This window comes from Myotis daubentonii, chromosome 8, assembly GCF_963259705.1.
Source record: "Myotis daubentonii chromosome 8, mMyoDau2.1, whole genome shotgun sequence".
NCBI classification, from domain to species: Eukaryota; Metazoa; Chordata; class Mammalia; order Chiroptera; family Vespertilionidae; genus Myotis; species Myotis daubentonii.
The window spans coordinates 31,445,446-31,461,834 of NC_081847.1; the positions used below are offsets into that span (position 1 = coordinate 31,445,446).

Sequence of the window (16,389 nt, forward strand, 5' to 3'; positions counted from 1 at the left end):
GTCTGTTAGATTTCAGTGTGCACACTAACTGGGACTGATTTTTGTTTCTGGTATGAGACAAGAATTAATTTTCATTTATTACCCAATTGTTCCAGCATTATTTATTGTAAAGACCATCTTTTCATCTAACAAAACTACAACAGCATTTCAGTCATGAGCAGGCTTCCACTTACACACAAATCTGCTTTGGAGTTCTCTATTTTATTCCACTGATCAATCCGTCTATCCCAGTACCAATACGTTACTGTCTTACTAGATTTTATAATACTCTTTAAATCTGGTAAGGCCGATCTCCTCACCTTGTTCTTCTTCTTCAGGAATGTCTTGGCTATTCTTGAATCTTTTCTCCTCCATATAAATTTTAGAATCAGCTTGTCAAGTTCCACAAAAAACCTGTTGGGATTTTTATTGGAATTGCATTGAATCTACATATCAGTTTGGGGAGAATTGACATCTTTACAATATTGAGCCTTTAATTTAGGCTTTTTCTTTAATGTCTTCAAACATTTAAATATTTTCTCTAAAGATTTTGTAAATATTTTGTTAAATTTATTCTTAGGTACTTTATATTTTAAATGCTACAGCAAATGGCCATCTTTTAAAAATTAGTATTAGATTCTGACTGTGGCTTATGCAAAGAAATGCATTAATTTTTAATGCTGTTTTTGTATCTATCAATCTTACTAAAATAACTTACCAATTCTGATAATTTATCTGATGAGACTTTGCATTTCTCTGAGGACAATATTCTATTCTGTGAAAAATGCATATTTTGTCTCTTCCTTTCCAATCTTTAATACCTTTCATTTCTTTTCCTGCTTCACTATGCTAAGCTCTCCAGTACTGTTTTGAATCTCATTCATTCACTTTTATGTTTGAATTCCCTTTTAAATACTCTCACCTAACAGCTACCAGTGCCTGAATATTCTGCTGTGATGGGGAATCAACACCTTCCAAGGTAGTTTATCTCACCCTGGAACAGTTTATTTGGAAGGACCCAACACTCAGATACACAACTTCTTTTCCCTTGTAGTGACTAGTGTAAAACTCAGATGTCAGCTGGCACCTTCTCTGCCCCTTGGAAACTCTGAAACCCCAATTCCCTAGAATGTTGAATTCAAAGCCCGTGACACAGCGTCTGCTAAATTCTTGTAAGTGTTTGGCTCTAATTCATTTGTTTAGAGACAACTCATCAATGCAGATGCTACTTTGCTTCTACCTTACTCCAATGTCACACAGTCCTGTCACCAGATTACACACACAAGCTTTTTCATCTGGAAATCCAAGAATTAAGCTGTCTCTATTAAAGATGTAGGATCCTGCCCTAACCGGTTTGGCTCAGTGGATAGAGCATCCGCCTGCGGACTCAAGGGTCCCAGGTTCGATTCCGGTCAAGGGCATGTACCTTGGTTGCGGGCACATCCCCAGTAGGGGGTGTGCAGGAGGCAGCTGATAGATGTTTCTCTCTCATTGATGTTTCTAACTCTCAATCCCTCTCTCTTTCTGTAAAAAATCAATAAAATATATTTAAAAAAAAGAAAAAATGATGTAGGATCCTGAGCAATGGGGTGTCACATCTTGCAATGCATAGATTTTAACCGTCTCACTAGCTCCACCTCATTCCTTCTCTTCTCACTCCCTATCCCCCCCTTCCTCTCAGGAGCTAACCAAATTTTCGTGTGTGTGAACATGCTTTAGGGACCTCAATAAGTGACTTTTCAAAATGTTTCTTTTAAACAAATTCAGTGCTTCCTTCTAAGACACATACTGGTCAATAAAAAAGTTGCAGCTTATAATTCTAGGACAAACACAATCTCATGGAACTTTCAACCGTGGTAGGGTTTCATAAAGATGCTATACTCTTTCATAAAGCCTGTCAAATATCTGAAAACAAACTGTTGTGTCCTATGCCTATTGTTCCTTCAGCTGTTCACCCCCATGGTACATTTTTTTCTCCAAAACAACTTCCCATTCCTTTTCACAGAGACCTGACCACAAGACTTCTGGCGTAGTTCAAGCTAGGGACATCAATTCTTTATTCTACATGCAGTACATCCATCCTAAATCTAAGCTCCATTAGCTTTATTTACCATATATATTTTTTAAAACCTCTGCTTTAAAAAACATTATAAAAGAATATGCTTGTTGTAAAAGTCAAATAAATTCAGAAGAGGAAATTCCCTATCATGTCTCTCCTATATTCTACTTTCCCTTATAGGTAACCCATTCCTCACAGTCACAGTATTCTTCTTCCAGATTTAAAAAAATGCATTAATACACTCATACATTTTTTAAAGAGGGTATTATACCATGTATAGTCCTCTGTAATGCGTTTTCTTCATTAACAGTACAACTTAGATTTTTCTATGCCAACACATTTATTTTAATGACAGCACAGAATTTCATAATGGACACAAGAACTCATTTAGCCATTCTGCTATTTGATGGATATCTGCTTTTTATTTTCTTTACTATTAGAAATAATGCTGTAATGAGCATCCACGTACAAATACATATTTGGTTTTCTGTTAGAGCAGTGGTTCTCAACCTTCTGGCCCTTTAAATACAGTTCCTCATGTTGTGACCCAACCATAAAATTATTTCGTTGCTACTTCATAACTGTAATGTTGCTACTGTTATGAATCGTAATGTAAATATCTGATATTCAGGATGGTCTTAGGCAACCCCTGTGAAAGGGTCATTCGACTGCCAAAGGGATCGCAACCCACAGGTTGAGAACCGCTGTGTTAGAGTCTCAGAAGTCAGGTCAGATAGTGTGGGTATTTAAAATTTGCTTGATACTGTTAAAGCATCCTTCCAATGCTATACCAATTTGAACTCTTTCTACCTGTCAATGACAGTATATGTATTCCCATACCTTTGCCCATACTTGGTATCAGTCTTTTAAAATTTTCATATCTGACAGGCTCAAAATAATGGTTGTTTTAATCTTGCCTTCCCTGATGACTAGATATAGTTGAGCTTTTTTTCATATGCTTATAGACCTTTTATTTTTCTGTGAACTGCCAATTTTGCTACAGCAGGTTTATAGAAGCTCTATATATTATGGAATAGTCTGTCTACCTGTGGCATATAGCTTCTTCCAGTTGGCCACTTTTTATGGAGACATTTTTTAATAGAGATGTTTAACATTTTAAATATATTTACTACCTTTCAATCTATTCCATTTTGGAATGAATCTTGAGTTTTGCTTAGAAAGGTCCTCCTTACTCCATGATCATAAAAATACTATTCTATGATAGAAGACACAAATTGGTGTGTTTGTCCTAGGTGTTATTTGTCAGCCTCTTTCCTGATAGGGTTAACTGATGCAAGCACAGTCACACTTGCCCCACATGGTGCCAACCAGATTCTCTTTGACAGGCAGGACTTTGAAAGCAGCAGAGGCTTCTTGAAAGGACCCTAGAGCCAGCAGAACAGGGCCTGCTCTGCCCGAGTGCTGGTAGCCTACCTCATCTTTTGGTTCTGTCAACTTTTCCAGTGTCTCCCCAACTGACAGTTTTGTTGTTTTGCTTCATTTAGTTGTGTTGACTTCTCTGGTTTTTAAATAAAGGAAGTGACTTAGCAGTTAGTATCAGTGAGTGGGTTGTAGTTGAGAAACTGATGGGAGAAATGTGGGTGATGTAAATCTGATTCCTGTGTTCAGATAAAGAGAAAGGAACTTCAGTTACTGCTTGTAATCACCTGGAATGTGTTTCAGCTGGTGGTAAAGGGGTGGGAGAATTCCAATTAAAAGTAGATGAAAAATGTTGACACTGAGAATTACTTCTGACAATGTCTGGTAACAAAACAAGAAAAAGCCCAGCTCCAATATCAAATGCTCACCTGCACAAACAGTGGGAGGCTCAGGGCCTTTCTATGACTGGCTATGTTTTTTGCTGAACCAAATGTTAACATTTCAGAATTTTGCTGGTTGCTAAATGTTAATGACAATGGAATTCACATCTTTCCTGGGTTGCTTGTATGAAAGACAGGGCCTTGGTGAGACAATTGAAATAATGCTGAAAGGCAACAGAGGAGTTGGCAAAGGCCAACTTCTAAAAATCTCTCTACTGTATCTTGTTTTCATGGTGAAAAGTTCTCTCCACTCTCACTGCTGATGGATATAAGGATGCAAGCATAACACATCCTAGAGCAGTGGTTCTCAACCTTGGCTGCACATTAGAATCACCTGGGAATCTTTTTAAAATCCTGATTTCTGGGCCTCCACCCCATAACAAAGAAACAGAATTTCCGGAGGATGCGGCATTTGGGGCCTTGACTTACGAGTGTCCTGACTAACGAGTTTTTCGAGATACGAGCCGTCTCTCAGCCGATTTTTTGCTTTGAGTTGAGTTGCGAGCTAAAATTCGGGTTACGAGCCAGCTTCAGATACCCCACCGCTAGTTGGTACAGCGAACGTCACAGTGATTTGACATACGAATAATTTGTATGTCCACAGCACATCAACAGGCATATACCATGAACTGTTGTCTTCATTTCCCCCTAAGATTCTGAAGCCATTTGCCATGGTAACTTCACTAGGTAAAGGGGAATCACCATTTGGGGTCTGGCCTTGAACTAACTAATTCCTGAGAACCCAGAATGTCATTCTTTTATGCCAGCTAGAATGGAGCTTTTGCAGGCCAGCTGATGGAAGGAGTTTTGGCCTGAGCTGGCCTCACATTAGGAACAAAGTATTTTCCCAATGTATAGTTAGAATAGATATCTATAGCAAGCAGCAAAATACCCACACTAGACTACCTGAAGTCTTTGGATAAGGACTATACAGTAGCAAGAGCAAATGCAAATTGCTGGAGCAGCAATCTCTACTAAATGGTAAGTCCCTAGGTGAGTCACAGAAATCCTAAGTGCTATAGAAGACTTAAAAGCTGCAGGATAATGATGAGATAATCCATGCTTGCTGGGCCATTTTGGATTTTGGAGACAGCATATAACACATGTTGATATCCTGCTTTGACTCATTTATTGATTGATCTGAAAACAGAAGGCTCTCTAGCTGATCAAAGCCATGGAGAAACTGGCATATGGGGCCCCATGTGTCTGGTTAAGGTTGAGCAGGAGAATCATATTAGAAAACCTTTAGATTTGGGGGACAAGACCATGATCTTGTCAGCATACTCTAGTAGAGAATGTAAGTCTAACCATGGGACACTAGATATCCAAATGACTTCAACTAAGAAGTATTATGTGATTCAACAAGCCATAAATTTGGACATGTCCAGCAGAATTCCACCACCAGCTGGAAGTGATGTGTATGGAACATTTGCAACACACCCACTCCCTTTAATAGACACCTCTGACTTCCCGATGATTTCAACAGTTGGCTGACGAAGAAAAACATCCAGCCTAGTGTACAAATGGCTCTGAGACATGCTAGCCCATTCTGGAGGTAGACTGCTGTGAGATAATCGACTTAAGAGATGGCCCTGAATGGTATAGAAGAGAAATCCTTCTAATGAACAGAACTTCAAACAAGGCACCCCACTACCTACTTCACTGGCGATCAGGATCTAAACCGATCCCAAGGTATTAGACGACTGAAATAAAAAAGATAGGAAGTAGTTATGTTCTCCCAGATGGCACTCATTGCTAACCGCCAAGGAGATCTTGGTTAGCCCTTTCCCTTAATATCCCATTGCTGGCCCAATGAGCCCATGAATATAGTGGCCATGGTAGCCTGGCAATTGGCTCTCACCACAGTATCTATTGAATTTGCCTACCATGCCTCTAAGAACACCACCTCTATTCAAGGATTTACTGGGTTGCCTTATCATGGGATCTCAGTGACTATTACCTCCAAACAAAGACTTCATTTCACACACAAAGAGGTATGGCCATGGGGACACATACTCCATTACCCAGAAGCAGTTGGCACTACAGACTCTAAAACAGTAGTGTGTCTATTGGAGACCTAGTGATGGTGCTGAGACTGGGAACTTTTTTTAAATCCTCACCTGAGAATATGTTTTTATTATTATTATTATTATTATTTTTTTTTTGAGAGAGAAACATTGATGTGAGAAACATTGATCAGTTGCCTCCCAAATGCAACCTGACTGGGGATTGAACCCGAAACCTTTGGATGTGGCACAACCCTCCAACCAACTGAGCCCCCCGGGCCATCGCTTGGGTGCTATATTGTGGGACCAAGTCTCAAGCAACAATGAGCAAAAATGATGCTGTTTTTTTCAACAGCCAGAAAAAAGGGTCCAAGTTATTCTATTAACTCTTGCCCAGTAAACGGTCTTTTGCTTCAGTTCTTGCCTCTCCTCCCAGCTATTCTTCACTTGGAGCTAATGATTTTCTCAGAGTACAAATCTGACCACATATCTCTGTTCCCCTAAACCATTCACTGGTGGAGCAGATGAGTGGTGACCCACCCACCTGGTAATTGAAGCTCCTTTCCTTCTTGCTATTAGAGCTCCACTAATTTGGACTGGGTTCTGTAAGTTGCAGTAAGCCTATTTCTTCCTTGCTTATGACTGGTTTAAACAGAAGCATGTGACAAGGGAAGTCTTCAGAAGCTTTTGGGAAAGTTTTCCTCATTGGTAAAAGGAGACACACAGAAAGAAACAGTCATCCTTTGTCCACTGGATCTTGTGAAACCTCCATGTGGTGCCTTGAACTGGGGTAGCCATTTTGGTGTCACGAGGGGAGCCAACTTCAGTTGAAAGGTGTAAAGTGACTGAGAGTTTACCAATGCCCAAGTTGGTCCTCTATGTCCTCAAATCCATTCCCTTTCCCTAATCATGACCAGCTTACGCCAATCTATCAGCACCTCTGGTATCAACAGCTGTTGTAGCCCCTCACTGTATTCCCTGCACCTATTCTGATCTCCCCATGGGCCATTCTCTATATAGCACCAGTCATTTTATTTCAAAATACAAACCTGGTTAGTCCATAGCTCTATTTCCTTCACGGCAATCTGTAAGATCTACAGCCTGGTCTCATCTTCTTGCAGTTTCATTTCTTACTATTCTCTTGAGTCTCTGCCCTTGGGCCACACATAGCCCTTCTTTATTTTCTGAATGGGCCCTTCCCTCACCCACCCTCATTATTAACAGTCTGCTCCTGCTATTTCGAGTGTCTGGAAAGTCCCCCCCACCCCACCCTCCCATCTCCCTTTCTCCAATGTCTTTGCCTTTAATTGGGTCTCAGTGAAAACATCATTTCTTCAAAGAAGTTCTGACCTGGGATCAGAACCGATGGGCTAGAACAGCCGTGGGCAAACTACGGCCCGTTTGAAATGAATAAAACTAAAAAAAAAAAAAAAAAAAAAAAAGACCGTACCCTTTTATGTAATGATGTTTACTTTGAATTTATATTAGTTCACACAAACACTCCATCCATGCTTTTGTTCTGGCCCTCCGGTCCATTGTGGCCCTCGAGTCAAAAAGTTTGCCCACCCCTGGGCTAGAATCACCAACTGGTAGATTCACAAATATGTTCTGCTTTCTTGAGGGAGTTATAAAAAAATACGAATCTAAATTCCCAAGATGAGCCGAAACCGGTTTGGCTCAGTGGATAGAATGTCGGCCTGCGGACTGAGGGGTCCCGGGTTCGATTCCGGTCAAGGGCATGTACCTGGGTTGCGGGCGCATCCCCAGTGGGAGGTGCTGATCGATGTTTCTCTCTCATCAATGTTTCTAACTATCTCTCTCCCTTCCTCTCTGTAAAAAATCAATAAAATATTTAAAATAAATAAATAAATAAATAAATAAATAAATTAATTAATTCCCAAGAGGAGGCCTTTACTCTGCAGTCTGCCATGGTCCTCATTTTCCACACTGAGCTACTCCTTGTCTACTTAAGACACTCTGGGGTCCCTAATCCAAACTCTAAAAGGCCACCGTTAATAAAGGCTCCTACTACTATGCGCCAGTCCTTTATGTCCTATATTGCTATTTGAACTTAGTTATTTTTGTTCTTATTTATAGATAGTGAATTTCTTGAGTGTAGAAATTAAATCTGTTTTTGCTCCCGAGCAAATCCCTGGCACCTAGCACATATTAAATGCTTAATAAGTATTTATTAAACAAAGTAACAGATGTGATGATGAATGAATAGATGGATAGATAAGGGAGGTGAGACAAATTATTCATTTCCTGTCCATAATCATATAGGAAAGGAGTCAGAAGAACTTGGTGAACATTTTCTCACCTCTTAACCCATTAAAAACCTGTTTTCTCCCCCAACACCTTAGGTCTGCCTTCCTCCCTGCTGACACACACATCTCAGCAAAAAACTCACGTTGAATTCCTCTCTGAAGAGTTTGTTGTCATCAGCCATTCTCCGGTTAATCTCCTCTTCCAGCTTGTCTACGGGCAGAGGTGGATACTTCCTGTTGGTGCTTGGAGACCTGGCCAGAAGTGGCACACTCTGGGGTTCTGCAATGCATAAAGGGGAAAGTTAGTTATGTGCCCTGGGGACTAGTCCTTCTCTGGAAACTAAATTGGGGATTCTATCTCATGGACCGAGCTTCCAAGAACTAGAGCTGCTCTCTTCAAGTCTTTTTCCTTTTAGAATAGGGAAATCACTAATTTCTTGTTTTTCTTCTCCATGAAGGTTTCCCATGCCATTAGAGTTCCTTACCCACGTCCTCAGTGCGGCCATTGGATAAGCGGAAAGAATTGGAATGACTCCCAGCTTGCTTGTATTTCTTAAACCTAATGAGAAAATGTGAAAAACTAAGCACAGAGGCAGAAGAGAACAATCATTGGCTTTGTATTTCCACTTTCAATTCAGCCTTTCTAAATCTTCTTTACCAAATAAACAGGCTTTTTAAAAAAAAAAAATTAATTGACTTCAGAGAGGAAGGGGGAGAGTGAGAGAGAGAGAGAGAGATAGAAACATCAATGATGAGAGAGAATCACTGATTGGCTGCTTCTGCACACCCCCAACTGGGGATCGAGCCTGCAACCCGGGCATGTGCCCTGACCAGGAATCGAATCCGGGACCCTTCAGTCCTCAGGCCAGTGCTCTATCTACTGAGCCAAACCAGGTAGGGCTAACCAGGCTCTTTTAAGAGACAGGTCCTGCACCTGATGCTCCTGCTCACCCTCAGCACACTAGAACAGCGGTCGCCAACCTTTCGGACCTCACGAACCACATGTGGTCCGCAGACCACCGGTTGGCAACCACAGCACTAGAATCCAACCCAGGTATCACCAAGAGTATATTCTAGCTTGTGTGACTCTGTGCAGTTCTAGTTCCAGAACTCCCTGAAGATTACAGTCATACCAGGTGAAAAAAGGATGAGTGGGTAGAGTATAGTAGGGGGAAGGAGTAGATAAGAATATCCATATCAAACAAAAATTCTGTTATTTCCCCAGTGCAACCAGGGAAAAGATCAGAGTTTCAGACTGGGTGAGCACAGATCTGGTCTTAAGTCTCCTGCAGGATGGTGGATACACATGACAAATTATAGGGGGTCCAAGGTTCCCCTCTCTTTATATCTGTAGAACAGAAAGAGCACACAGTGCAGCTTAAGCCAAAGATAAGGGCGAAGTTAAGCCTAATTAGTCAGGGCGGTAGGAAGATAACAAATACACTTCCCTCTTCTCTCCCTTGGGTTCCCCTTTCTTGCTTTTGTTCCCTGTTTGAGTAGTATTATCTGGAGGATCTTGAAAGAAAGTCAGAAAGGGGAACCCTATAACTCACATGGTTTAGTGCAGTATGCCAGGGTAAGGAGTCCTAGAGGGGTTTGGGGACAAAGCCCCAGGTATAAATATTTTATATGCTTTATTATATAGAGACCAGGGGATTTTTAGGGGTTGCTTCAACAGGGCTAGATATGAAGATCTTAAACTTATCAATAATAATACAGACTGTGGCTTCTTCCCTCAACCTCCAAACCACCATCCTGGACTTTAGATTGCAGTAGAGTTGGGAGGCTGGACTTGGATAGGTGGAAGCCAAGAGACGGGGCTGGGTCTTGAGGAAGACTATGTGGCTTTTAAATAATTTCTAAGTAGAAATTTAATCTTATGAGCACTATCCTGAGTCATTTCCCTCTATCCTCTTAATTATTCTTATCCTACTGTCTTCTGAACTATGTAGGCTTGAGGCCCTGGGGTTACTGAAATAGAGGCCACGAGAATGGAGAAGCATTAGTTCACATGCTCACCTTAACATGTACAGAACTATGATAATAAAGACGATCACTAGCAGAGAGGACAGGGCCACCATCACTGCAATAATTGGCGTTTCATCTGAAATTGAGAAAAGAAAACATGTCATTACTATTGTGTGCAATGGAGGGCTCAAGTTGGGTGCTCCGGGAAATACCCAGGAAAAAGGGCTCATTCAATGCTTCTGTAGAGACAGGGCATGAACAAAACGAGTGAGAGAGACAACACTTCCTACTGCTACCCTATCTCTGCTTATTATACATTTGTTTTCTGTCTCCCTGCATTTAAAAAATATATTTTTATTGATTTCAAAGGGGAAGGGAGAGGAAAAGAGAGATAGAAATATCAATGATGAGAGAGAATCATTGATTGGCTGCCCCCTGCTGGGGACCAAGCCCACAATCCAGACATATGCCCTTGACCAAAATCAAACCCGGGACCCTTCAGTCTGCAGGCCAATGCTCTTTCCACTGAACAAAACCGACCAGAGCTGTCTCCCTGCATTTGAATAAAAGCTCTTTGAAGGCATAGAATGTTTTGTTCATTGCTATAGAGCCTAAAACAGTGCTTAGTACATAAACAAATAAATATTTGAAAGCATGAACACATCCAATCCTGATGGCAATCTAGGTATGAGAGTCAACAACATACTCTCTCCCCAGACTTAATGGGCTCTACCTAGAGCAGTGATGGCGAACCTTTTGAGCACTGCGTGTCAGCATTTTGAAAAACCCTAACTTAACTCAGGTGCCGTGTCACATACAGAAATTTTTTGATATTTGCAACCATAGTAAAACAAAGATTTATATTTTTGATATTTATTTTATATATTTAAATACCATTTAACAAAGAAAAACTAACCAAAAAAATGAGTTCGCATGTCACCTCTGACACGCGTGTCATAGGTTCGCCATCACTGACCTAGAGGAAGACAGGAGATAAAAGAATTTTCCTGTCATAAACTCAGATTGTTTCCTGGCATAGAGAATACTGTTCCTGATTAAAGCAAGCAGACATTAGATCCTTAAGCACTATGTATCCAAAATGCCGGTACTCTTTTCTACTTCTTTCCACAGCCAGAATCCCAACTACAGCAAGATATGGCTTGGAGATATATTGGAAGGCAGGTTCTTGGATTTCCATTCCATAGGGCCTGGCTTCCTTTCCATCCAATACTTAGCTTTCTTTCTTATGGCAGCTAACCAGGTGCTGGCTCATTCTCCTCCACTCTCATGCCCCTACCACTAACTACACAACATCTTGAGTTTGTAACTATCTTCATCACTTTCCATCCTACTAAAAGGGAGGACAAGTTCCTTCCATGTGAAAGTCAACCCTGTCACACATCTATTACTGTTACCTCAAAGACTTGTCTTCTTGACCTCATTTACCCCCCTCTACTCACCAACAGCCCCATGCTTCACAGTTAACTTCTCACAACAGTTGTCTTATAAAAACAGTCATTTTCTCTAATTCTTTACCTCTGGATAACTCCTTAGCCTATTTTGTTCTTGACTCCTACCTCAGTGCTCCATTTAAATTGCTCATCAAGCCCAGCTGGTGTGGCTCAGTGGTTGAGCATGGACCGATGAACCAGATCAACGATTCAATTCCTCGTCAGGGCACATGCCTGGGTTGTGGGTTCGATCCCCTGTGGGGGTGTGCAAGAGGCAGCCAAGCAATGATTCTCATCATTGATGTTTCTATCTCTCTCTCTCACTCTCCCTTCCTCTCTGAAACCAATAAAAATATATTTAAAAATAAATAAATAAAAATTAAAAAAACTCACCAAGAACACACAAATGGCATATTACCAAATCCAATGGAAACATTCCCATTCACACCTGATTCAACCTCTTAGTAGCATTCATTAAAAAAATATTTATAGACCAGCAATTCTATGCTAGGCACTGTTCTAGACCATGGGAAAAGAAAAGTGAGGGGATACTGTTCATTAACAAGTAAACACATAATTTCAGAAAGGGATAAGTGCTATGAAGAAAACAGTATGATTAATTCAAATGGCAGCAGAGTAAGGGGAAAGCACACTCACTTCCTCTCAGGATCAAACTGAAATTACAACTAAATTATAAAACAATAAACCTGATAACCAACTGAACTAGCTAAACAGAAGTCTTATAACCAAGGATTTACAGAAGCAGCCTGGCAGGAATGGTGGAGATGCGAAAAGGGCTGTGAATCTTGAGGGGTGGCATGTGCAGTGGCTGAGAATCTTGAGGGGTATCTCAGGTGCAAAGGTTCCCTCTGATGCGCAAGGAGTCTTAACCCCATGCGGGGCTCCCCAGCCTGGAGCACCAGAGCAGGGAAGAGATGCCCATATAATATCTGGCTGTGAAAAATCAGTGAAGATCTATCCACCAGGGAGTATGCTAGAAACCCAGGCGCCTTCTTGAAGGGCCAAAACACTGAATCTCATTTGTGGGCACTCACCCTGGGCTCCAGTGGAAGAAAGGCAGCTCAGAGGGTTGTGTGGCTTTGGGGAGAAGGTTAAAGGATCAGCTGCCAAGGGTCCTGTGCTGATTCCCTCACCCGCACTGCTAAGAGAAACCACCTTTCCTAGGTCAAGTACTCCCGTCCGTATAGCATCAGACTAAGTAAATGCACTAGCCCCACTCTCCCAACTCCCTGTGGCCTGCCGTGCCAAGCTCCCCTTCCTCCACATAGCCAAATCTTGGTCTGTTTTAGCCTGATGAACTCTGCTGGCCTCACCAGGACAGCTCCCTGAGATCCCACCCACCACAAAGATCCCCAGGCCCCTAGTAGGTGGCAGCTGGCCTTGTTGTACCCTGAGACTTTAGCTGAGTATCATCAGACTCAGTTCTGGTGCCAAGTCTTAATTTGTATCAACCTGGAGAACACCAATAGCCCCTACCTAGTGACTAACTGAGAAGCTATCATGCAACCAGCCTACCACCAGAGACTTTCAGTGACTTAGCCTAACAGGTAGCTGGCGGCAGATCTCAGGGTATCTTGGGCCTTTTGCCGACTTGTCCCTAAACTTGGTGCCCATGGAAGCCAGCCTTGGTACGCAATTTGCCCTCTCTCATGCACACCCATGCCCAGCAGAGGCAACCACAAACCCAAACCATGGATTAGTTTGTAGCTCCAAACATGTAGCCGAGGGCAAGGCACGGGCAGCCCCTGATACTGATCTGCACCTATGTCCTTCTCAAAGAGGCCCCAGAACCAACACACCTGGAGGCAGGCTTCAGACCACATCAGATCATGACCTAATTAGTTCCACAAGTGGCATACCCAAAAGGCGCTCTTGGTAGGCACCAGACCCTGCAGGCATGAATTCCATGTTGTGGGGTCAGGCCCCACACAGATGATCGTACATTGTGGTTGGTGTTGATTCTCATAGCCAACCTGAGACTCAATCCCACTCACGGACAGGCCAACTGTAAGACTCAACTACAAAAGGAGGGCTCACATGACCCACACAAGAAACATTCCTGGAGCACAGGTGATCAGGGAGACTACACCACTGAGCTCCACAAGACACCTACTACATAAGACCACAATACCAAGACTGGGAAACACAGCAGATCTACCTAATACACAGAAACAAGTACAGAGAGGCAGCCAAAATGGGGAGAAAAAAAAGCCTCAAAGAAAAGGAGTAATCCCCAGTAAAAGAACTAAATGAAATGGAGGCAAGCAATCTACAAGATACAGAATTCAAAACAATGGTTATAAAAATGCTCAAAACACTTAGGAAAAGAATGGATGAACTTAGAGAGTACTTAAGCAAATAGATAGTAAACATACTAAAGGACACAGAAATCATAAAAAAGAACCAGCCGTGACTGAAAAATGCAATGTCTGAAATGAAGAATATACTAAATGCAATCAATAACCTTAGGTAAAGCAGACGAATGAATCAGTGATTTGGAAGACAAGGTAGCAGAAAACATGCAATCAGAGCAGCAAAAGAGAAAAAGAATTTTTTTTAAAAAATGAGGCTAGTTTGTGGAACTTCTGGAACAACATCAAGTTATAATATCTGCATCATCGGGTTCCAGAAGGAATTGAAAGAAATAATGACTGAAAACTTCCCAAAAATGGTAAAGGAAAAAGACCCAAAAGTCCAGGAAGCAGAGAGAGTCCCAAACAAAATGAACCCAAAAAGGTCCACACCCTGACACATCATAATTAAAATGGCAAAGGTTAAAGACAAAGAGCATCAAAAGAAAGACAGTTACCTACAAGGGATCTCCCTTAAGACCACCAGCTGATTTCTCAACAGAAACATTTCAGGCCAGAAGGACTGGATGAAATATTCAAAGTGATAAAAAGCAAGGACCTATAACCAAGACTACTCTACCCAGCAAGGCTATCAGTTAAAATTAAAGGAGAAATAAAGAGCTTCACAGACAAGAAAAAACTAAATGAGTTTTCATTACCACCAAACCAATATTACACAAAAAATGTTAAAGGGACTTCTTTAAGAAAAGAAGAAAAAGAGAGAATTAAATGCTCCAATTAGACATAGTATAGCTCAGCCGTGGGCAAACTACGGCCCATTTGAAATGAATAAAACTAAAAAAAAAAACAAACGTACCCTTTTATGTAATGATGTTTACTTTGAATTTATATTAGTTCACCCAACACTCCATCCATGCTTTTGTTCCGGCCCTCCGGTCCAGTTTAAGAACCCATTGTGGCCCTTGAGTCAAAAAGTTTGCCCACCCCTGGTATAGCTGAATGCCTAAGAAAATAATAGCCCTATACAGGGTGGGGCAAAAGTTTATAGTTGTTTATATGAAAAATAACACAATAATTAATAAATAATATTACAAGAGTAAACTGTGTTTCACGTATTCACAACCGTACACCTAACTTTTGCCCTACCTTGTATATGCTATCTATAACAGACCCACCTCAGAATGAAAGATATACACACTAAAAGTAAAGGGTTAGAAAAGGATATTCCATGTAAATCAAAACAAAAGAAAAGGCTGGGGTAGCAATACTTACATCAGACAAAACAGGCTTTAAAACAAAGGCAGTAATAAAATACAAAGAAAGACATTACCTAATGATAAAGCGATCAATCCAACAAGAGCATAAAACCCTTGTAAACATTTATGTACCCAACAACATAGGAGCACATAAATATATAAAGCAAATACTGGCCCTGGCCAGTAGGAACATCATCCCATACACCAAAAGGTTGCAGGTTTGATTCCCTGTCAGGGCACATGTCTGGGTTACAGGTTTGATCCTTGGTTAGGGTGCGTCTGGGAGGCAACTGACCATCAATTCTCTCTCATATAGATGTTTCCCTCTCCCTCTCTCTCCCCACCCCGCCCTCCCTTCCTCTCTTTTAAAAATCAATAAAAAACATTGACTCGGGTGAGGATTAAATAAATAAAGCAAATATTGAGGGATATAAAGGGAGAGATCTACAGTAAAACAGTCATAGTAGGGGATTTTAACATTCTATTGACATAAATGGACTGTTTTCCCAGACAGAAAATCAATAAGGAAACAGTGGCCTTACATGATACTCTAAACCAGTCGTCGGCAAACTGCAGCTTGCGAGCCACATGCGGCTCTTTGGCCCCTTGAGTGTGGCTCTTCCACAAAATACCACGTGCAGGCGTGCACATACAGTGCGATTGAAACTTCGTGGCCCATGCGCAGAAGTCGGTATTTTGTGGAAGAGCCACACTCAAGGGGCCAAAGAGCCGCATGTGACTCACGAGCCGCAGTTTGCCGACCACTGCTCTAAACCAGTGGTTCTCAACCTTGGCTGCACATTAGAATCACCTGGGAATCTTTTTAAAATCCTGATTTCTGGGCCGCATCCTCCGGAAATTCTGTTTCTTTGTTACTAATGTTGTGGCCCCATCCCATAACAAAGAAACAGAATTTCTGGAGGATGAGGCCCAGAAATCAGGATTTTAAAAAGATTCCCAGGTGGGAGAAACTAAGATGGCGGCATAGATAAACACCGGGAAATTGTCGCCTCACACAACAATTGAAGAATGCCGCAAGGGTCAGAACAAACATCGTCCAGAACAACAGGAAGGCTGGCTGAGTGTAATTTCTACAACTAGAAGAAAAGAGGGGCACGCTGAGAGCCAGAGGAGCTGCAGAGGTGAAGTGCAGAGGTACGGCAGCGGCTCGCGCGCGCGCGGAAAGGGGGTGGCGCCTGAGGACGCGGCTGTCTTTTTGAATCACAAGCTCCCAACTGCTCTGAACTCCG

General features: G+C 41.7%; 1 protein-coding gene across 10 annotated transcripts in view; it reads right to left on the bottom strand.

Moving 5' to 3' along the window:
- The window catches only part of PTPRA (protein tyrosine phosphatase receptor type A), a 137,281-nt gene that overhangs the window by 30,583 nt on the left and 90,309 nt on the right, over window positions 1-16,389 (bottom strand). For 5 of the 10 annotated variants that reach the window (XM_059705692.1, XM_059705690.1, XM_059705688.1 and 2 more), the window contains 3 exons: window positions 10,151-10,235; window positions 8,617-8,690; window positions 8,275-8,411 (listed from right to left, as the gene is read on the bottom strand). In XM_059705692.1, coding sequence (XP_059561675.1) covers window positions 8,275-8,411; window positions 8,617-8,690; window positions 10,151-10,235 — 296 coding nt within the window. Of the gene's footprint in view, window positions 1-299; window positions 394-8,274; window positions 8,412-8,616; window positions 8,691-10,150; window positions 10,242-16,389 lie in introns of those variants that run through there. The other 5 variants (XM_059705695.1, XM_059705694.1, XM_059705697.1 and 2 more) reach the window with 5 other exon arrangements.